The following is a 23,671-nucleotide window of genomic DNA, read 5'->3' as shown; positions in this document are numbered from 1 at the left end:
CCTTTGGGAGGCCCTGAAAGACCTAAGTGGAGTCATCCATGCTAAGTAATTCTCTGGAAAGATCGTATTTGGTTACTTCTGTCTCTATAAAAACAAAACAAGGAAGCAATGCCATTTGACACCATCCTGGCATCGATGAATGACTGTCACCTCTCCTCCTCAAAAAAGTCCTGAAGCCCACTGGCTTCTCACAAAAGATCATCAAGAATATAACAGCCCAGCTGGCCTGTACAGTCCACAGGGGAGCACAAGGCTACAGCAGACACGCCCCTGGCACTCTCTTTCACCAGCTGCAGTGGATCCCCGTGCCCACCTGCCTGCCTGTGCTCTCCCTTACGAGGCTTCAGGCCAATGAGTGCAGAGAAGGGAATGGCAGCATTAGTGTGGAGAAGTTATTGTGGGTGTGCAGACATCACAGACAAGTTGTTGCAAATGCTCACCACGTTTGATCAACACGGTCAGTGTCCCTGAAAGGAGGGGAAAAAGAGCTCAGAAGAGAAGCCATTTGGTCTAGGGGTACGGGGTGGGGGAGTCCTATGGTCCTAAGAGTGTCATCTCTCTACAAAGAGATTTTTCCATCACTTTCAATCCAGGCTCACTTCTACATATGAGCCACCGTATGATTCTAATAAACTTCCTATCCTAAGAACACTAAACATCTACCAGAGAGTTACCCCTGCCAGGACAAAGTAGCCTTAGTAACTCACTGCTTAACCTGGGAGAAAGAAGTTAGGAGCAGCAAGGATTGGAGACTGCCCTCAGTTATGTCTACTATTCCCCGGCCACAGCTTCTCAGCAGTAGCACAGGGAGCAGGGAGCAGAAAGAAGTAGGAAAACCAGGCTTCCTGCCCACAGCTATAAAACTGTTTTTGCTCAAAGTAGCTATCATCAGTTTTATGCTGGAAATAAGAAATGAAGATCTGCATGGTAGTTGTTACCTCACCAATCTGGGAAATGAAACAAAGTATGCCCACATTTCAAAATTTAATAGTGATCAATGAATTGGAACAGAGTTCCCGAATGCAGTTCTGGAAGGACCAATGTCAGAGGCACAAAAATGTGACCCCAAGGGTAGTTCACACAGAACACTGCTGGTAAGATGTCAAAGTTCACCTTCCCACCCTAAAAGCCACCCCAATGGCACCTGCAGTGGTGCTTCCTGCTGGCGAGCCAAAAGGCACTGTCACAGGCATAGCAGTGGGCAGCCAGGTGGTCAGGTAGCCAACGGGTCATCTGTAAAACACATGGGACCGGGTTAGTGACAGGAAGTGGGCCAGTCAGCTAAGTCAACAGAGTCACACCAGGGGGAACAAGAATCACAGGGACTACATAGGCTCCAGTGGTACCAGCGGAGCAGGCCTGCTGACAACAGGAACGTGTCCCAATTGTTTGCCTGGAGGGGACGCTGCTCTCCCCAAGGCAACATGGCAGCAATGGCACCCTGATCTGCCATGAGAGCTGGCAGAGGCAATGGAGAGAGAGGGCCAGCTTACTGAGTATCCCTGGCTTAGAGTTGATGGATGTGGGTTCCCAGACACAGAGATACAAAGGCTCAATTAATTCTACTGTGAGTTTCCTTCTTTGGTGAGGGGCATGGGGCAGGGACTGGAGTGGAGAAGAACTGTAGGACACCTGTACGGATGGCACGCAGAGCAGGGGCTGAGCCTGTACCTCTGTGTCCTGTTTATCCACCTGCTCCCAGCTGGCTTCAGAGAAAATCTCTGTGCTGCAGCGAGACAAACAGTTCTGATCCAGATTGCTTTCCGAGTCGGGGATTGAAGTCTGTTGGCAAACAAACACAACTGAACAGAATGAACCTGTCTCCTCCCGCAGGAGAACAGAGCACTGGGGTCTGAGTGCTAAGGTACCAAATGTGCAGTTACACCAGCCATCAGGTGCAGAGGTGGGGCTGGGCTCAGAAGGCTACATGGATTTTGTGAAGTGGCACTGAGTGGAAAGTTGTGTCTTAGGTTCCAGGAAGCAAGGGAAGTGAGCGAGATGGAGAAGGAACCCCTGTGTCATCTGTTCTGGGGCCCTGGTGATCTAGTCCAGCACTTAATGTAAACAGTGATTTGGATATGCCTGCCTCTTTCTGAAGGACTTTTGGGACATTGAGAAACCATTATTAATTAGTATGAAGAAAAAGCTAAAAGTTCCATTGGCTGTAAAGTCACTAGTGGGATGATTACTCCAGAACCTGCCTTACACTTGTAATGGCACCCATCAAAGAAGAAAGCCCCTCTGGGAACCCAAGAACACTGACAGCCTTGCTTCTAGCCCCCAAGCCTCCTCAGTGCTAAGCCCAACAATGCTAAAAAAAATAAAATAAAATAAAATAAAATCAATCCCTTCTCTCCATTTCTCCTGCCAGCACCTGCCACAGAATGCGTATAATCACTTGTACAAAAAAGAACAAAGCTCTCAAAGTTCTCGAAGTCTAGGAAAGCAGGCAGCTTATTAGTGAGGCAGGACAAACACTCCAACATAACAATATCAGCACTGCTCTATAAATACCATTGTGAACAGGCATGCAAGCCCTTCTAAATATATAATATTTTTATTTGGGGGTGGAGTAAACTGAGACAGGGTAACTGTAGCCCAGGTTAGCCTGAAACTCACTATGCAGCTCAGGCTGGCTTCAACCATGTGGAAATGCTCTGCCTCAGTCTCTCAAGTGTTTGATTACAGGCGTGACCCACAAAGCCTGATTGACACAGGACCCCATGTCATGCATTAACTCTCTCCCATTTTCTTAACTGCCTAGAAGGAAATGGAAAGTCAATACAGCAGAAAAAAGGCAGACTGTTGTCTCCATGGCCAAGGCTAATTCCTAAACAATCTCTCTCCACACAGCAATTTAAGACCTTTCTAGTCCTTTCAAAATCTGTTCCAATAACCAATGCTTCAGGTGCGAGTGTCATCTCTTTGGACAGCTTTAAAGGAATCATGACCTAACTTACCACTTCATCCCCAAAGTCCCCATTGAAGCGCAGAGAGCTGGTCAGGTACTGGCTCTCCAGGCGACTCTTCAGCTCCTGGACTTGTTTCTTCAAGGTCTCCACTTCTTGCTGGTGGCCAGACTCTATCTGACGCAGGCGCTGTTGGATTGTATCTGTGTATACAGGCATGCCATCATCATCCAGGTGGCTGCGGGAAGGCTGGTCAGGGCTGCTGGTAGTGGATGGCCTCCCTGAGTGGCTATTCAGCCACTTGTGGTGCAAGTTCCTTGAGTACAAGTGAGCAGAGCTGCAGCTTGTGGCAGACAGTTGGTGGCTCAGTGAGTCCTTATTCCTCCCAGTCTCCCCATTGGCACAGTGTCCATTGGGTGTGGGGTACTTCTGAAAGGTGCCAAACCCTGAAGGCTGTTCTGAAGTCTTATTTTCAGTCTCTAGGGCACCGTTGCACACAATTCCCTGTCTATATTTGTCTAATGGCAAGGCACAAGGAGCCCGCATCAGGCTGAGGGTGTTACCAGGGGATGAAGTCCTATATAGCACAGAATCCCATTGGGGCCTTTCAGCAGACCTGGGCTCTGGAGCCATGGGAAGCATGTCCCTGCCACTGAACCTACCACTGCTTGCCAGGCAAGGTCTGTGATGGAGCTGGGGCGTACTCTCTGACTTCACCTTATCCACTAGTAACATGTGCATGGAGCTGTTTGTGTGTGGTCCTCTTGTCTCGAATGGGACTTGGGAAGGCAGCAGAGAACTAGACTGTGAGGTACCAAGGCCAACTTTTGCATCTATTGGGACAGCGGGAGCTACATTTTCCCTGTCCTCTGCAATATTCTCTACTTGAGGCTGCTCCACAGGGACCTCCTGGGAGTCCTCTCCCCTGAGGGGAGCCTGGGGTGAACTAGAGAGAACATTGTGTCCATCCTGCTGTTCAGGAGTATCCTGTGAGAACAAAGGCAGGCTGGGGTCTAGATGGTTTCTTAGAGTAGCATCATCTAGCTCTGGTTCTTGGTGAAGTACGAGTGAGCCCTCAGTCACCATACTGCTCTCCTTTGCTAGGAGTGCCTCCTCTTTGATATCTGGTACCTCAGTGTGCGCCCTGTGGGCAGGTTCTTCTGTCCCACTCTCCTCTTTGGTGGCCTCTTGCAAAATGTTCTCCATCTGCCCTTCAGCCACACCAGCCGCCACAGATAGCTCAGCACCTCCAAGCAGCCTGCTGGGCTTCCGCAGGCTGTCCATAGCAGGAGCCTCTTCCCCAGAGCCAGCAAAGCTGCTCAGCTCCAGGGAGCGCCCATGCTCCTGCCATTTCTCATTCAGGCTGGGGTCACTGCTGCGCCGGCTGGCCAGAGGCACCATGTTGTCACAGGCTGTGGTCAGATTGTCAAATGATCTAGTCTTGGGTAGCCTAGAAAAAAAGAGTTTGGGGAAAATGAGAATCGTAGAGGCTATTTGGAGCGCAGTCGGGACATGTTTTTAAATATGTCACTGTTTCACAACTGGACCATTACAGCAGCAACATCTCTGAAACAAGGCTCAGATTCCTGCAGAGGCAGGGTTCTCCATCAGCACTGCCCCACTGTCAGTCCCCGCCTCTATAAGATAAAACCATACACAATTTCTTTTTCTGGTTTTTTGAGATGGAGTTTCTCTGTGTAGCCTTGGTTGTCCTGGAACTCAATCTGTAACTAGGCTAGCACTGAACTCAAGAGATGCCCTGCCTCTGCCTCACAAGTACTGGGATTAAAGGTGTGTGCCACCACTGCCTGGCACATATTTCTGAAAGCCATAAAGTCATTCTTTTATTTATTTTTCTCTCTTTCTTTTTTGATTTTTGAGACAGGGATGCATGTATCCCAGAATGGCCTCACACTCTCTACATAGCCTAGGAATGACACTGAACTCCATCTTCTGCCTCCACCACCAATGTGCTGACAGTACAGGAATGTGTCATAAATGCCAGGGCTATGCAGCACTGGAGCTCAGACCCAGGGCTTCATGCAAGTATTCTACCAACTGAGCTGCACTGCAGCCTTCAACAAGCATTCCTCGTGAAGCTTCGTGTCTCTCAGGTAGTGGCAGAATAGCTTGCTGGTTCTTTGTATTACACATTTTAAGTTCATTTATTATCTATCACTACAATCTTAATAAAGTTAATTTACAAGTGGCCAAAATTTCTCTCATCTCAACAGCATCAGAAGACCAATCAGGACCCAGAGGAAGAAGCAGAGAGTAGTGGGTAAACAAACCAGAGAGTCACAAAGACCTCAATGGATGTGGTCCATCACTAAGAAACTTCTCATGCATGTAGTAGAATAATGTAGCAACAGGCCAACTCACTTCCAGAAATAAGGCCTTACTATTTTCCTTAAGAAACTCGACAGTGGTGGCGCATGCCTTTAATCCCAGCCTTCAAGAAGAAGAGGCAGGCAGCTCTCTGTGAGTTCAAGGCCAACCTGGTTTACAGAGCAAGTTCCATGCCAGCCAGGGCTACACAGAGAAACCCTATCTTGAAACAAACAAAACAAAACCAAAAAAAGCAGCAGCATTCAAACTTCAGCCAGATGTGGCAGTTCATACTAGTAAATCACATCACTGCAAGTCTGAGGTCAGCTTGGGAGGGAAAGGCGGGGGGGGGGGGGTACGGACGGACGGACAGGAGGGGGAGAAGGAGAGGAAGGGAGAGGAAGAATCCCACCACACAGGACTTGAGACTTGTGGCCCCGAGCTCACCGGCTTAAGGGGGGATCGTCAGGGCTGGAGCCTGGGGCTGGGTATGGTGCACAGCTGTCATCTGTGGGAGTAGATGGAGATGGGCAGGGAAGGTATACTGCACTCCATAGCATCAGATTCCGCACATGGCACACGGGGTATAGCACCTGAGGAGACGGGGAGGACACAGGTTTATACAGACCCCCAAAGTCTCTCAGAAATGTCTAGAAATAAGGAACAAGAACAAGCACACCCAGGTGGGTCACAGATAAACAAGGAGGTGGTGTCAGTAAAGGAAGGTCTGTCTCCCAAGAGGACAGGTACAGAACCATGGGGTCTGTCTGGCAACAGTTTTCACTTAAAGAGCCTCTCGAGCATGAAAACCTAATGGATCCTTTAAAGACTGACATTATCTCAGGTGGTCTTTACTGAATGACTGACTTTAATATTAGCCTGATTTACTGCCTAAGAACCATTCTGTTAGACGGTGAGTGTCTGTTTCCTCAAAGTTCAGCTTCAGCGGAAACTGCCAAATCTGGTTTACAGACTTACTTAATCATGTGAAAAAGAAAGAAATCTCCCTCCCTTCCCAAGGAAGGAATGAAGCAGCATACATCTTTTAACTGTAATGAGAAGCATATCAATTGCAGCAAAGTAATATAACCTCTGATTAGCCTGCTTTGATTTCTAAGGGCTTAAAATGTATCTGACAAAGGGAACATAAATATATTTTGATACACATACATATGCGCCTCTTTTCTCTGTTTAGCAGAAGGTGTTCTTTGAGGGGGAACAAAGTCTTAAAAGGCCTACTAGCTCTCCATGTGGAAAGAATTCACAGACAGACACATGCCAGCCTCAGAAAAAGCTTTGTGTCTGACAGAAAGCTGCACTGGATCCTATTGTCTGGCTCATGGGGACAGTAGCAGGTACCTGGTAGCTGACCCTTCTTAGCCATAAAAGGCATCTGAAAAGGTGCCCAGTGCCTTCCCTCTGCTGAGCTGAAACATGCTAGGAACGCAGTGAGCTCTGGAAGAGGTACTGGCAACGATTCATGTCTAAGGTGGCAAAGTAGAGATGTGTACTACACCAAGAACCTTGAACCCAGCTGGGTCATGGGCAGGCTAGAGCATTATCAGAAAAACAGGCTTTGCTTAGACAAAACTGTAGAAAATGGAAAAATGGAACCAGAACCTTGAGACAGCAGACATATTTTTGCAAAAACAGGCACTACTCAAACCGGCTCCCACATGGTGACCCCATCCCCAAATCACTTCTGCTGATCACAGAGATGGGCTCAAAGGTACATACGGCTTCTGACTGAGATGAATACAGTAGGTTTTTGAAAGCCTTGTTGCCTGCCCGAAGAAGTGACCACACAGAGCATGTCCGTTCCTGAGTCTGCTTTTCCCCTCTCTCCTTGGCGTTGTTGCACAGGAATGTTCCAAACAGGCAGGAATAGGTATGCTGTACCAGTTTCACCTGCCAAGTCCAATCGGGCAAAATCAAACAGTAAGGTACATGGTCTTGGAAAGGAGGTCAGCCAAGTGAACAATTCACCATGACATCCCTGAGAACACTTCAGCTCACTCAAGGATATGGGGTGTATGTGCATAGGCAGTATACATATGGCCTCCTCTTCACAATTACCAATTGCAGGGCCTGATCCCAACCACCAGCACTTCTATGTCAAAGACAGTCTAATGCAGGAGGTAGACTGAAGGACAGCGGAACAGGGGTTGAAGCAGGAAGAGTACACCTTCCACCAAAGAAGAGGGAGCAGACAGCATTGGTAGAAGGACTGCAGAGAAGCATGGCACATTCAGATTGTTTCTATTTCTACCACTTTCTAGACCATACATTTTAGAAGTCAAGTTTAAAACAAACTCTGTTTACAGAGGAAAAGCTAGTGCACCTAGATTTATTGAGTGAAAAATAAAATGCCTATTAACTGCTATTGCTTTTAAATAAAGCAGTTCCTCCAAATTAAACGTGAAAATGCATAGTTTTGGTGAAAATGGCCCACTAACATTTGTATCAACATCCCCCTAAGTGTAGGTGGCTCCCAAAATGTAGAATCATTAAGTCCAAACTCACAAGGAATGCTTCATTGAACTCAAAAGAGCAAGGAAATTGCCTCTGAAGCTGATGAACACAGTCAAGCCACTGCAGAAACACTGGGCAACGTTCGTTCAGATCATCTGAATTCTCCCCATGACCGCACCGGTCAGCAAATTTATGGCCAAAATCCAGCCATTCCATCTCCACAAGGACTTGGAAACCCTGCAGGGAGGCACCAAGGAGAGATCACTTGTGTAGTACCATCACCTGCGACATCCCGAGCTCCATGTCACCTGTGGTAATCAATCTCCTTTAACAGCCTCCTGCTAAGTCCCTCTGGCCCAGGCTCAGAGCCAAAGGTTCCGTTCTTCCTAATGACACACCCATTTACACACACATCTCAATTCACCAGCTCCATTCAATATTCAAAATTTAAAGAACACTGACACAGTCTCTCATTTACTACATAAATGCTACCTGCCTACCTAAATTTCTCTTTTATTAATTTTTGTCTTCTATGTTACATTTACAAAGCTACATTCCTCAGCAGATTTTTTATAAATATTTGTATTTTATGTCACTTTATGCTTTTGTTCTTCTATCTTTAACCCATAATGATTATTTCAGAGCAGATGTTCCAGAATGCTGTGTGGTCCTGTCTAGACCCACCATCATAAGCATGCAGACATTCTTTGGCAGAAGCCCATTTTCCTGAGATAGACAAAATTTTTTCAAGTAGAGAAACTGCAAAAGAGATGTTTGTGTCCTCAGCACCTGTCATCTAAACCATGTTCTACTGAGCGAGGTAAAGAACTGGAAAGAGACCCCTCAGCCACACAGCTCTAGGTGAGGAGTATGATCATAACAAAGTGGCCGTTTCCACAGACCTAACTTCCAGTCCCCAACCGACAGTGCAACCCTCCTAAAAGTTTTCATCAACCTACCCTGAATGCTTGCTTACTCTTGCTCCCCCCTTCCCTCCCTCCTTCCCTCCCACTCTCAGACACACACTCACCTCTACTGTTCGGTAGTAAGGGTCCAGCAGGAGCTTAGCCAATGCCACAATCTGGGGAGTACGGTCCCAGCCATCTGAGCAGTGTACTAACACAGGCCGTTGATCACGGTCCACAGCATGTACTACAAGAAGCGCTGACTTCAAGAGCACAGACAGGTGGTGTAGCCACTTTGTGCTTTCAAGAGCTGAAAGCCAACTATAAAAAAGAAGATAAGAAAAGACTGATTTTTATGATTTTATGGTATCATATCCAATGCCTATCAAATTAAAAAGCAATTCCCCAAGACCTTTGTCTCTAATTACAGTGATAAAAAAGTCTATTTATAAAGCATGTCCAAATGAAAGAGTCAAGCTCCAGAATCAAGAGAGGGCAACTTTAGGAACAGGACTGTAATAAACAATGCCACACCACACCTAGAGCTTTAAAAAAAAAAAAAAAAACATTAATTTTTTTTAAAATTTTTTTTTGTTTTTTTGTTTTTTTTTTGTTTTTCGAGACAGGGTTTCTCTGTGGTTTTGGAGCCTGTCCTGGAACTAGCTCTTGTAGACCAGGCTGGTCTCGAACTCACAGAGATCCACCTGCCTCTGCCTCCCAAGTGCTGGGATTAAAGGCGTGTGCCACCACCGCCCGGCAAGACCATTAATTTTTAACTGTCTATATGGGAGGTGGTGTGCACATGAGTGCAGAAGCCCAAGGAGGCCAGACGTGTTAGGAACCAAACTTGGGTCCTCTGAAAGAGCAGAATGTGCTCTTAACCATTGAACCCATCTCTCTTCCCTAGCCACACCCTTTTTTTCCCCTGCAGTGGTGGGAATGAAACTCAGGTTCTTAAATTTGTTAATTAAGTGTTCTATCATTGAGCTATATCCCCAACCCTCCCTGGTTCTCTCTCTCTCTCTCTCTCTCTCTCTCTCTCTCTCTCTCTCACACACATACACACACACACACCACACACACACACACACACACACACACACACACACACATTTATTAGCTTGAGAAGTAGCTGGGCCCTGGAGCTAAGTGACAAATGCAAATGGATAATCCTCAAAGGAAAGTAGTCGGCTGTTCTTTGGTCAGTGCAATGGTCTGAATGAGAATGGCCCCATAGGCTCACATATTTTATTGCTTAGCCACTAGGAACTAGCACTATTTGAAAGGGCTAAAAGGATTAGACATTATGGCCTTGTTGGAGGAAGTATGTCACTAAGGGTGGGCTTTGAGGTTTCAAAAGTCCATGCCAAGTTTAGAATCTCTTTCTCTGCCTACAGATCAGAATGTAGCTCTCAGTTTCTGCTCCAGTGTTGCCTGCATGCTGTTTTGCTTCCTAGCATGATGATAATGGAACTGCAAGCAAACCCCCTCAATTAAATGTTTTCTTTCATAAGAGTCACCATGGTCATGGTACCTCTTCACAGCAATGAAACCCTAAGACGGTCACCTCTCCAAAGGACATTGCTTCATCCTCAGGGCTGACTGTGATAAATCTATTCATTTTTCGACTGGTTCATTGGTTTTCATTTTCTTTTTCCAAGACTGGGTTTCTCTGGGTAGCCTGGCTGTCCTGAAACTTACTCTGTACACCAGGCTGACCTCAAACTCAAAGAGCTACCCTTGCCTCTGTCTCCCTAATGCTGGGATTAAAGGTGTGCTCCACCACCACCCAGCAATTTAATTACTTTTACCAAGAGTCAGCACAAGCAGACTCAGGAAGCACCTGATGTTATAAATCCAGTTAAGAATGCAAAACAAACTGGATGTGACTATGCAGATCTACTGAGGGGACCCAAGGAAACAGCTATGGGCTTTAGCACAAATACCTAAAAAAGAAAATCCTATCTTTATTGGCACATCTCTGTCTTCCTGAAATAATAAAGAAGGGGCTTTTAAATATTTATCTGTTTTACAGAGTACTGCTCCTAATTTATCTTATACTCAAGCAATCCCCTTGTAGGGGTACTACTTTACCTTCCTCGCTGCAAATTCCAGCTATTCTTTTTCTTTTTTTAATTCTCTCATATATTATATCCCGACAGCAGTTTTCTCTCTCTTCCCTCTCCCCAAGACCCATGCCCCAACCCTTACCCTGGAGGAGGAAAAGGATCCCACCCAACCATCAATTTTTAATAAGCAATAGAATTAGAACATTATTACTGAGTCAAATTACTTTAGAAATGGAAGCTAACATGTAAAAAACCAAACAAACAAAAAACTGACTTAACAAGTTTAACACATAGAACATAACGAAAAACTGGAGAGATGTTCAGTCGGTAAGATATTTGCTACACATATATGACAACCTGAGTTGGAGTTCTTTAGTATCCAAGTTTAAAAAAAAAAAAAAGGTTGACCCTGAAAGCCTTCTCCCTTAGACTAGCTTTCATAATACCTGAAGAGGCTATGCAAGCTTCGAAAGGAGGGAGGCTGCCAACAGTCCTACCCAGCTGTGATACCTATAAACCACAACAATGACCAGCAAGGTATGAAATCCCTACAGGTGCAACAGTGACACTCATGTCTTGGCAGTAACCAACCCTGCTCAACAGGAGAGAAATCATGACTGGTACTGGAAAACAAATACCGAAGGGTAGTGAGAGCATGGACCTTAGAGGAGAATCCACAAGCGGCATGTTACTTACTAACCCAGTATAATTCCCAATTGAGTTTCAAATACTTATCCATTTACTCACAGATAAGTGAAGTTTTCACCTTTCATCAAACAAACGTCTCTGCAATAAGTGGAGACCATTACAGAAATCACAACTGGCCAGAGTGTAGAGAACAACTGGGTGTGCAGTGCCTAGCGCCAATCGGTAGACACATCTACAACACAGCTCCTGTACCTAAGGCTCAGGGAACACTGTAGAAGAGGGAGTGAGCGCCTGTAAGAGCCAGGGGACCAGGGAATCTGCTGTGAGACTGTGTCTCCTAGAAGTGATAGAGAAACCTGAACAATATGGCTGCCTTAATAAGATCTGAACAAGTATACCACCAACAGAAATGCTAACTTGGAAAGGTCACTCTCACAGGGTTCCGCCCTGTGACAAAGAACTAAACATTAACTAGGTAATACTTACAGAGAGAGAAAGTCTTCCATGGAGATGGAGTCCCTAACTAGTTCTCCAATGCCAAGCAGCCAGACTTGAAATTCTCACATACAATCAGGGTATGTGTGTGTGAGAGAGAGAGACAGAAAATGGTGACTTCACATTAAGACACCTCAATTCGGCTGGGCGGTGGTGGCACATGTTTTTAATAGCACCTGGGAGGCAGATATAGGCAGATCTCTGAGTTTGAGGCCATTCTAGTCTACTGAGCAAGTTCCAGGACAGCCAAGGCAACACAGAGAAGTTTTAAGTTCAAAATTAAATTTAATTTATTTAAGTTCAAAAATAAATTTAAAAAAACCTGCAGAAGAGCTGGACTGCTTTGCCAACAGCTCAGGTTTTATACTGCCTGGTTCATATCTACAGAGACTGAAAGTATAACTAAAGTTCACTACAGAAAGAAAATACAAAAATAAATAAAATAAAAAAAACCCTGAAGAATATCTACAATCTTGTTTTTGCTGTTGTTGTTTTGCAGTAACAACAAAAGAAGCACACAGACCAAAGCCCAGGCCTTACTTTCCAGGATCCGGCATCTGTGTACACAGCAGTCGCAGAGACTGGAAACTCCTCCGGATAGAATGGATGTTTGCCATTCCCATAAACACAACTTCACAGTTTGGGTAATACTCTGGAGAGAAAAACAATAAAGAAAGCATAAATACATTCAACTTAAGGATCAGATGAGCAAATTTAACAGCAACAAAATGGCAGCACTCAGACAGAAGGGGCATGACCGATTCAGAAAGGGTATCTTATTAGGATTTTGTGTTTACTACCTCAATTTTCACCCCTGCTTCTCTCTTTCTGTCTGTCTCTTTCTTTCTTAAAAGATTTATTTATTTAGTATGAATACTGTGTTCTAGCCACATGTATGCCTGCAGGCCATGGTTGTAAGCCACCACGTGGAAGTCACCATGTAGTTGCTGGGAATTGAACCAGTGCTCCCAACCTCTCCAGCCCTACCCCTGCTCTTCTAAGAAGTCTACAGCAAGTGTACTAGGAAGTAGTGATTCACATACGTACTGTGAGAGACAACAGTGCTTTCAGGAGACCAGACTAAGAACCAAAGCCTCCACAGCAGCACTGACAGACTTGGAGAGAGACGAGCTTTCCTATCACGCAAAGTTGGCACAGAGGAGGAAGATGATTGGCACTTTGTCCAAAGCACACGAATGTCAAGGATCCAAAGAGCTGCCTGGCTTCTAGATGCAGAGTGAGGAATGTGCCTTGTCATTTATCCTAAATTAAGTCCAGGTTGTGAGTGAGCTGCACTTACAAGGACAGATTATCAAGGGACGATCATACACTCACCTGGGCATTCACAGCCTCCTCCTTTGGCTCGATTTGCCACAGCTGCTGCATAGGAGCGTGCATCCAAGATCAAAAGTTTCTGTGGCTGGAGAGCTAAACTTTCTGCTCCTGAAGCATTTGAAAGAGAGGAATCTGCAGAAATCAAGAAGAGAGTAAAAGCTAAATGAACCTAGTTTTCCTAGAACTGTGAAAAATCAGAACCAGAGGCATTTATATTACAGTAAAACAAAACAAAATAAAACTCAAAGCAACAAAGTTCCCTAACTAGACTCTGGTACACAAACTTGGCTTCAGTCTACCCTGTTTTGCCTTCTGATTAAAAATTGATGGAGCTGGAGAGATGGCTCAGTGATTAAGAATACTAACTGTTCCTCCAGAGGTCCTGGATTCAATTCCCAGCACCCACATGGCAGCTCATAACTATCTGTAACTTCAGTTCCAAGGGATCTGACACCCTCACACAGACATACATGCAGATAAAACACCAATGCACATGAAATAAGTTATTTTTAAAAAAGAAAACCAATAAGGAATTATTTTACAAAAGCAATTCCCACATCACATGAAGACCCATATTGCCCAATCTCTTACTCCCATTTCTTTCTTTTTTTTTTTTTTTGTTTGTTTTGTTTTTCAAGACAGGGTTTCTCTGTAGCTTTGGAGCCTGTCCTGTAGTAGACCAGGCTGGCCTTGAACTCACAGAGATCTCTCTGCCTGCTGAGAGCTGGGATGAAAGGCATATGCCACCACTACCTGGCTCTTATTCCCATTTCTACCGCTGTAGTTCTTTCATAGAAGCTGGTATTTCTCAGGCTGGAGAGATGGCTCAGAGGTTAAGAGAACTGACTGCTCTTCCCAAGGTCCTGAGTTCAATTCCCAACAACCACATGGTGACTCAGAACCATCTGTAATGAAATCTAGTGCCTTCTTCTGGCCTGCAGGCATACATGCAGACAGAACACTGTATACATAATAAATAGAAGGGAGAAGAAGCTGGCATTTCTCTCTGTAGATTGGTGACAACCCAAATCCTCATTATAAACACTTCATTTTTTCATGATGGCATGGAAGACAACATTAGGCTCTCAAATCAAGCTTGAAACAAAAGGTCTCCCAGTGATTTGTCAAGACCTGTCAGTCCTCAAACAATCTCACTGAATTCTCTTTTACAAAAGTAAGTATAGCCAGGTGTGGTGGCACATACCTTTAGTCCCAGCAATCAGGAAGCAGAGGCAGGTGGTTCTCTGTGAGTTTGAGGCCAGTCTACTCCAAATAGTGCGCTCCAGGAGAGACACTCAAAAAACCCAAAGTAACATTGTGTCTTCTAAGAAAAGGCCACTTTTTAAGAAAAGCTTCCCAGGTGCTTTTAAAAACTGCTGTCATGGGCCTAGAGAGCACCTTACCAAACTCCACATCAGAAAGATCTCCGCCATTGGGAAAGTCCCGACAACTGTTCCTAGTGGAACCCTTGCTGATACTTGATTGGGAGTCAGAAGCACAAGCTTTGGCCACTGACTGCACCAGATGTTCATCGTCAGCATTCCGCCAGCCCCACCAGCTAACCTCCGGTTGTCCACAGCGGGCAATGACAGCTCCATTGCTCTGGTGCCTGTGTGGAGGCAAGAGACAATAACTACTATTTCAAGACCCCAACCTGATGCTCTGTACTCACATAAAAAGTATGGTAGGTGATTATAAGTTCTTTAATGAATAGCTTGACACTAGGTAAATACTGAATTGGCTTCAAATCTTTACAATATTAATAGGGGCAGAAATGAATAACAATGTAGCACAAATAAAACCCAGAAACAGATATTGGGATTCAACCTGAAGAGCAGGAAAACAAAGCAGACAAGCCACTAGAGAGCTCTTACCTCTATGAAATCTTTACTGAAAGAGAGTGAGTTCCTGTCTCATCCTCCCTTATATTCCACTCTCTGGGATTAAAGGTGTGCACCACCACTGCCTCGTCTGTATGGCTGACTAGTGTGGCTGTTTTGCATTCTGATCTCCAGGCAAGCTTTATTTATTAAAATACAAATGAAATATCACTACATAACAAAACCTACATAACTTTCTCAATTATCATCCCATTATAGTGCTCTCTATAAAGTTACCAACAAATGATAAATGAATATTCTCAGAGAAAATAAACTAACACTCACAATTTAGATATTCAGAATGTTTGTTTGAGAAATAAGCTTTTTAAAAAAATTATGACTACTATAATTCTGCTATGTAATAACTAAGTACAAATACCTCATTTCTAATACTGAATCCAATGCATTAGATGCTAAAGTATAGAACAAATTCCTTTCCTCACTTCTGAGGGTCCACTGTAGTACCCATGCTCATTACTGCTGGCTTGAGGATTCTTTTTAAATATTGCCCATCTCGGCAGCTGTAACATTCACCTGGCCCACAGTGGACTCCTGAAGTTATTTTTCTTAGAGGCACAGCACTCAGTGACCCAGCCAGTCATGCCTCCTTCCTCGGGCTCATAGAAGGAAGAAATCACAATCCCAGTAAACCTTACTTTGACAGATCCTTTTCCAAAGGCAGAACTCATTCTCAGAGTCTACTCTGAGATGCTATTAAAACCTCAGGTGTTTTCCAGTATGTCAATTTAAAAGTTGGGGAAATGTAATAATTAGTAGTAAAACAGGAAAAAGGTTCAGACACACGCTATATCATCAATACTGGAATGTGTCACATAAAGTGAAATAAGCCCATCACTGATGACATACATTGTAAGATTCTGCTTATATGACACATTCAGACAGGTGAATCTAGAGGAACAATGTATTACTGGGTATACATTGGGTTAGAGCAGCTGGGGAAGGAGGAACGACTGCTAATGAGTATGAGGTTTCTCAGGGTAGTGAAGATACACTTAAGACAGATTGAGAGATGGGTTATACAACTCTAAATGTAATACACTAAAAACTGCTAAAATAATGACATACTTCAAGCTTATTTTTGGTTATAAAACTAATCATCTGGCTATATATAAAGATGGAGGGCTCAGTGGGTGAAGCACATGCCTGGGCAAGCCTGGTACCCTGTACTCTATCCCTGAACCCATGAAAAGATGGAAGGAGGCAACAGACTCCACAAAATTGTATCACATGTGCTGTGGTATATGTGCCCAAACACACCACACACGTATAATAAATAAATCAATGAATAAATAACATTTATAAATCTTTTTAAAAAGATTTTTGTATATATTTTATTTCTGTGTATGTGGACGAGTCTGTGTGTGGAAGGAGAGAGGTCAAAAAAGGACAACAGATCTCTAGGAGCGCAATTATAGGCAACTGTGAGGACCCAATATGGGTGCAGGTAACCAAACTCCATTCATTTGAAAGAGCAGGAAGTGCTCTTTATCACTTAGCCAACTCTTCAGCCCCAATAAATACTTTTAAAAAAATTCCCCAATTCAATACCCTGAAGAAAATGCCCATATTTTTAAGAATGCTCCTGAACACACACACATGTAAATCTGCACACAAACAGTACAAATGTGTTTACACGGAACACAGTACTCCATTCCTGTTTCTTCTTTAGGGAACAACTGGGGAAAGTTTGCTTTTAATTCTCAGATTCACAAGTAATAAATTAATTTGGTGGTAATCAAACCATAATAGAACAGTTTGCTAATAGGTTTTCAATCCTCCTTCACTGTGAGCAGCAGGTAGAAACAGTACACATTATTACCAACACCTCATTGGCTCACACACAAATGAAACAAATGTCAGGAAACCTAATGGATTCTTGCTGTGCATCCCTAGTAGGCTGGGGAAGCATAGAGCTGAATGACTGCAAAAGGCTTCCCAAAAGAGGGTAGTGGGGACTTTCTGAGGCTTCCTGTCTCTGCGAGGCTTTCCAGCACTGAGCCAGGACCAGCAGACTGTACTCTTCAACCTGGGTCTTAGGTTTCTCAGGGTCAACTTGGTCACTATAAGTAGCAGAAGTCTTTTAATCTCTGAAAATGCTTGATATTTCATCAAAGATAGCTCAAGCCAGATAGCTACAATTACTTTAAAAGGAAAAGTATAAAGAAAATAAGGTAAAATAGACATTTTACTACTTTAACAAAGAGAATATGGAAAAATACAAAAGGGTAAAATGTCTAGTAAATGAACCCACCTACTAGAGTGGTATATTATTTGTGTTTTAATAAATAAAGTTTGCCTGAAGATCAGAGGGCAAAGCAGCCACATTAGCCATTCAGGCCAGGTAGTGATGGCATACACCTTTAATTTCAGGACTCAGGAGACAGAGGCAGATGGATCTCTCTGAGTTCAAGGCTACCCTGGACTATACAAGACTGATCCAGAAATAGATCCAGGTGGTGGTGGTTCGCACCTTTAATCCCAATGTTTGGGAGTCACACACCTTTAATCCCAGCACTAGGGAGGTGGAAACAGGAGCGATATGGCTGGGTGGAGAAAGAAATATAAAGGGGAAGAGACAGGAACTCAGTGAAGTGTGGAGTCTGAAGATTCGTGGAGACAGGATCTGAAGATTTGGAAGAGGTAAAAGGTTTCTCTAGTGGTTGACTGCTTTGCTTTTCTGATCTTCAGCTTGAATGCCAAAATCTGTCTCTGGGTTTTTATTACTCGTGCAACAACCTACTAAAAAATAGAATGCTTCCATTTTACATGAAAATGCAGTGGTTTTAACTGCCTCTAATTCAATGGTCAGAGAAGCTCCCCATAGATACAGTGTTTCAAATGATTGACAAGTGCAAAGACAGAGGCGTTGTGAGCCTCACTACAGATGAGGGAGGCCTCCCAAGATCTTGCTGTGTTAGAGCAACTCCACAGTTCTAATCAGTGCTGCCAAGGAACTGCTGTTAGTTATCTCAGAAATCACTGCTGCAGTCCACAAATAACTAAATCGAGGAAATCTTGGATTTAGAGGCATCTTGCCACCTTTGGTAGTTTGAATACAATGTGATGGTTTGGATGAGAATGGGCACCATAGGCTCATAAATTTAAATGCTTAGTTATCAAGGAATGACACTTTTGAGAAGGATTAGGAGATGTGGCCTTGTTGGGGTAGGTGTGGCCTTGTTGGAGGGAGTATGTCACTGGGAGTAGGCTCTGAGGTTTTAAAAAGCCCATGCTTACAGATCAGAATATAGCTCTCAGCTATTGCTCCAGCTCCATGATCCCTGCCATGATGATAATGGACTAAACCTCTAAAACTGTAAGTAGTCCCCCAAGTAAATGCTTTCTTTTATAAGAGTTGCCTTGATGTGGTTTGAAAAAAAAATGGCCCCCAAAAGGAGTGGCACTATTAGGAGGTGCAGCCTTGTTGGAGGAAGTGTGTCATTGTGGGTGCAGGTTTTGAGGTCTCTTTTCTCAAGCTTCACTCAGTGTGAGTCGATTTCTGTTGCCTCTGAGTCAAAATGTGGGACTCTTCAGCTCCAGCATCATGTCTGCCTACATGTTGCCATGGTCCCCATCCTCAAGATAATGGACTGAATCTCTAAAACTGTAAGAGAGCCACCTCAATTAAGAGTTGCTGTGGTCATGGTGTCACTTCACAGCAACAGAACCGTGACTAAGACAACACCTCTGCTGGCATTGAAGAGTGGTGGAGTGTCCTGAACAGTCTTCAACACATCCCTCACAAAACTAAACATAGGAATCCAACTTGGAGATCAGAGATGTAAGATACACATCCTGCGATAAAGAATAGCTCCTGGAAGCCTGCTTGATTTACATGGGCTACATCAAGAACTTTCAAGTTTAATCTCTATAATCTTGATTTTCTCTCAAAGACTGAAATGAAAATTTCCATTTATGTATATATTCTAGGATCTCTAGAATTTGGAACCCTAGAACTCATGCCTTCTAGAATAACATTTTAGAAAAGAAAAAAAAAGCTAATGTTTTATCACATTCTAAGGAGCTTTTCTTACCTAGTACAATTGTGCTTTCTGCCTAAGGGGGGATTTATTGAAGCCTGTTACTCAAAAGATGAAAAGTATTTCCCCCTTCTGCTCCAAGTCAGCAAGTCTCACAAATGCCAGGCCTCTGATCTAATACAGCTGCCCGTCACAACAGCAGCCAGCTTCTTTTCCCATTCTCATAAATCCCTTCAGCTTTCACTGCTAACTCACATGTCAATTCTCATCACTTGATAGGTAAATTTGGTGACCTACTTTTCCAGTAGTGTATGAAAACAAAATGATGAAAATGGAAAGCGAAAGCTTAATGGTTTCCACTGACTTTCTGTGTTCAGGGTGGGCATTAGAATTTGCCTTCAACAGACAGGAATGCATTAAGGAATACACTTTCCTAGGCCTCAATACTTGAGTGCAATGGCTTCTGGTGGGCAGTTTTGAACTAAGCCATGGTTTTAGCTCACCTTGGGCAGAATCTAAAAAGTTTGCACACCAGAAAAATTAAATGGAGACTGTTCACATTACAAAACACAATAATGACTTCCTAAAACTATAATATGATTGTGTAAGAACAAAGAGGTCACTGACTTATCTCTGAATCATTCATCTGTCCCTCTAAACCACTCCTCACTCATGCTCCTATAAGCAACTTTAAAAGCTGCAACTGAGCTGGGCGGTGGTGACGCAAGCCTTTAATCCCAGCACTCGGGAGGCAGAGGCAGGTGGATCTCTGTGAGTTCATGGCTAGCCTGGTCTACAAGAGCTAGTTCCAGGACAGGAACCAAAAGCTACGGAGAAACCCTGTCTCGAAAAATCCAAAAAAAAAAAAAAAAAAAAAAAAAAAAAAAAACCTGCAACTGGTCAGCAAGCTAAACCAGATGGAACCATTTCTTAGGCCTGTAGTGTGTGTCCTATCTGGGATGAATAGAGGTTCATTCATGTCTTCCCACAAGAAGACACATACAGCTCTCATGCCTTGGATTTCTTAAACTTTCCATCCAGTCTCAGCATTTCTAATTCTATCTCAAAACAGGAGTCTTTCCACATGTCAAAGTGACAACCACAGACACCATTATAGTTCATTCATTTCTATTCTAAGTTTCACCAATCTTTCAACACAAAAGCCCCTGCTAAGGTTAAATGCAGCAAGCACAAGAAAGAATGCTCCTCCATACACACACACACACATGTTTTTTTGAGACAGAATTCGTAGGCATAGCTGTCCTGGAACTTGCTTTGTAGACCAGGCTGGCCATGAACTCACAAGGGTCCACGTGCCTCTGTCCCCAGAGTCTGGGATTAAAGGTGCACACCCCCACAACCCAGCTTAAATATAACACCTTTTTTTTTTTTTTAAAGACAAGTTCTCCCTGTGTAGTAGCCCTGTCTAGCCTGGAAGTCCTTATGTAGACCAGGATAGTTTTGAACTCACAGAGATCCACCTGTTTCTAACTCTGGCCCAGACACTTTTCTACCAAAATGATCCTCAGTGTCTACTCACACCACCAGCTAGTGTTCTGGACACAATGGGTGTTGGTATATTTCTTTCTGCAGGCACAGCTTCAGCAATAAGGAAGCATGGACTTGCCAGGGATTGTCTCTGAACCCAACCTCACCTGTCACTTGTCAGGTTAGCAGCTGTAGAGTCAGTGAGCAACAGGTGCTGGGGCAGTACTACCAGCCTAACTGGGACTGGTCTGGCTTACTTACCTGTAGATAACAGCAGGGATGCGCTTCCAGGATCGGAAGCCTGCCACGCTTTCTAGTTCTTTGTCAGTGATCCAGGCAGGTACTATGAGCTCTTGTGGATAACTACCACACAATCTGTTGGATAGAAGAGGATGGTGGTGAGAAGAAAGGAGGGGGAGAAAGGAGTGATATTAATATGGGGGACTGAGAGAGAGATGCAGAAGGAAACTATAGAAGCCAGTACAGGATCACTGTTCATGCCACTGCAGAGCCAGCTAAATGGGCAATGAGGGTGCCTGCTTAGCATGTTCAAGGATCTGTATTTATTCTCTAGCACAGGAGAGAAAAAAGTAACAGAAGAGAAACTGAAGGGGCATTATTTGAGTTTTTAGTCTCCTTAACTGAATGAGAAGCCATTATTTTGCTTATATTTTATACACATTACCTTTGATGGTTCAATCTGATTCTACCTTTTGTAATCTGATAAATCTAGCAATAAAACAATGAGACTCTCCATGATAATTTTGTTATAATTAATGTGTGTGTTTGTGTGTGTATCTTATTTTTAACTACGGGAAAAGCCACTTAAGTTGCAGGAAGAAAGCGTCTATGTCACTTCCCTTAGCTTCAGTTTTCCAGGCTCTTGTCAAAGGAAGCATGAAGAGGACAATGCCTACCACTTCAGACTTCTAGAGACCTCCTCAGATTAAGTTACTCAATCTCTGGTTTGAACCAGGAAGTCCTAATGTAAGTAACAAGTGCAGCCAAGCAATATATAGATACAATACCCAGAACTGATCCCAATGAGCTAAATTTGTAATGTGAATAAGCTATTAATTATAATTTCTATAAAACACACCTCAGAAGAAAATATATACTCTCTCTATAAACATGCTGTCTCTTGCTTGCTCTACCCCCCCCCACACTCTTGATTAAGGTAGCGTGTTTGTGCAGTTCATTTTAAAATGTAATGTATACTTAAAAATATAGGTTAATAGATAATCATCTATAGTCAAGCTTATAGTCATGTTAGTTAAATTTTCTAGCTGTACAGAGATATATTTCAGATGGATAGGCATTCTTCAAAAACTACAGAATATGGCATTTAAAATGTTTTAGTAACTTAAAATTTTTCATTACAATGAGACACATCTGCTCCTGACAGCACAATTAACTCAAGAGGAAGATGGACATCAAAAAGGCTCCTTATGGAGTTTGCTAGTCATTTGGGCAAAAAACTGCTCTTGCCTGGACTTCTTGAAGTTATATGCTGTATGAACTGGACATACAGGACCCACAAAAAAAAAATGACTGCTAAAGTTGCCTAACGAAGGTGAGACAGTCCTTTGGGGGTTCCTGCTTCATGAAAGGCACAGAAGAAAGTGACTGACAAACTGTCAATATAGGCGAAACTCTTTAAAATTTACTGCTTCATGAAAAAGTCTGCTGGATACTATGGGCCTGTAGGCTAAAGATGGATGCTCCAACATTACAGAAGAACTTTGGGTGGCTGTCCAGGCAGCAAGCTATCTCTGTTCTAGAGTAACTAGATAATATTATATCCTTCTGGAGTCTTTGATGGAGTTAAAGACTAGATAGTTATAAATGCAGTTTTTCTTAGTTATTAATAAAAGATAAAGTAAATATAAATGCTATAACTATAATTCTTACTTAATACCTGTTTTGTTATATGAATTTTACTATGTTAAAGCTAGAAACTTCCTTTTTATTTAAACAGAAAAGAAGAAATGGTGGGGAAGTCCTTCTGTCTATGTGTTGCTTTTATTGGTAAATGATTCAAAAAAACCATGGAGCTGCCAGGTGGAACCTTGCTGGTAGGCCACGAGTCTCATGATAAAATATAAAATGGGTTGATTTAATGTGAAAGAACTTGCTAGGACAATGCTAGAATCATTGGTCAAGCAGTGTTTTAATTAAAACAGTTTCTGTGTGGTTATTTCGGGAGGCTGGGATTAAAGGCCAGGAAATGAACAAGTAGTCTCTCACTATATCCCTCTGTCTCACTGTGCTCTCTCTCTCTCTCTCTCTCTCTCTCTCTCTCTCTCTCACACACACACACACACACACACACACACACATTAAAACAAAAGGGTATATGAATTCACAAACCATCCGTGCTATCTAGTTTTCATGTCAACTTGACACAAGCTAGAGTCGTGTAGGAAGAAGGAAACTTAAGAAAATTCCTCCATAGGATTGGCCCATAGGCATATACTTGATTGATGACTGATGTGGGAGGGCCCACTGTGGCTAGTGCCACCCCTGGGAAGGTGATCCTGGATGAATGGTACAGAAATCAGTTGAGCAAGCCATGGAGAGTAAGCTAGTAAGCAAACAGTACTTCTCCATGGCCTCTGCTTCTGTTCCTGTCGCCAGGTTCCTACCCTGAGAACACCCCCTGACTTCATTTGATGAGGGCTGAGATATGAAAATGTAAGCAAAAAAAAAAAAAAAAAAAACAACCTTCCTCTTGTTTGTTTGTTTTTTTTTTTTTTCGAGACAGGGTTTCTCTGTGGCTTTGGAGCCTCTCCTGGAACTAGCTCTGTAGACCAGGCTGGTCTCGAAACTCACAGAGATCCGCCTACCTCTGCCTCCCGAGTGCTGGGATTAAAGGCGTGCGCCACCGCCGCCCGGCTTAACAACCTTCCTCTTGAAGCTGCTTTTTGGTCATGGTGTTTTCAGCAATAGAAATCCTACCTAACACACCATCACCTTCATCACCCTCTCTTACTCTATCCTATGCGTTATTACAAGATTAGGACTTAGGAGTTTTGATCACTCTACACTACAGCTCTTTCTTTCCTGCTCTCATTTTCAGAAGATAAAGAATCATATGTTTAAAAGTCACTGAACCAGGAAGATGGCTGTGGTTGAGAAAAG

The 23,671-nt window shown here is 43.5% G+C and overlaps 1 protein-coding gene across 4 annotated transcripts in view; it reads right to left on the bottom strand.

Annotated features, from left to right (window-relative positions):
* Positions 1 to 23,671, bottom strand: part of LOC121436399 (myotubularin-related protein 3) — a 114,862-nt gene that overhangs the window by 3,401 nt on the left and 87,790 nt on the right. Inside the window, exons 9-20 of one of the 4 annotated variants that reach the window (XM_041636239.1) lie at positions 20,792 to 20,905; positions 14,565 to 14,770; positions 13,162 to 13,293; positions 12,367 to 12,478; positions 8,740 to 8,935; positions 7,761 to 7,946; positions 6,975 to 7,145; positions 5,685 to 5,830; positions 2,961 to 4,359; positions 1,672 to 1,782; positions 1,145 to 1,233; positions 441 to 467 (exon numbers count right to left, since the gene is read on the bottom strand). In XM_041636239.1, the coding sequence (XP_041492173.1) occupies positions 441 to 467; positions 1,145 to 1,233; positions 1,672 to 1,782; positions 2,961 to 4,359; positions 5,685 to 5,830; positions 6,975 to 7,145; positions 7,761 to 7,946; positions 8,740 to 8,935; positions 12,367 to 12,478; positions 13,162 to 13,293; positions 14,565 to 14,770; positions 20,792 to 20,905 (2,889 nt within the window). The remainder of the gene's footprint in view (positions 1 to 440; positions 468 to 1,144; positions 1,234 to 1,671; positions 1,783 to 2,960; positions 4,360 to 5,684; positions 5,831 to 6,974; positions 7,146 to 7,760; positions 7,947 to 8,739; positions 8,936 to 12,366; positions 12,479 to 13,161; positions 13,294 to 14,564; positions 14,771 to 20,791; positions 20,906 to 23,671) is intronic. The other 3 variants (XM_041636240.1, XM_041636241.1, XM_041636242.1) reach the window with 3 other exon arrangements.

The sequence above is a fragment of the Microtus oregoni genome, unplaced genomic scaffold, assembly GCF_018167655.1.
Source record: "Microtus oregoni isolate MIOR12 unplaced genomic scaffold, Mior012 000049F_ref0000343, whole genome shotgun sequence".
NCBI classification, from domain to species: domain Eukaryota; kingdom Metazoa; phylum Chordata; class Mammalia; order Rodentia; family Cricetidae; genus Microtus; species Microtus oregoni.
The sequence above is the reverse complement of the archived record's forward strand: the minus strand, read 5'-3'. Positions and strand labels throughout refer to the sequence as shown.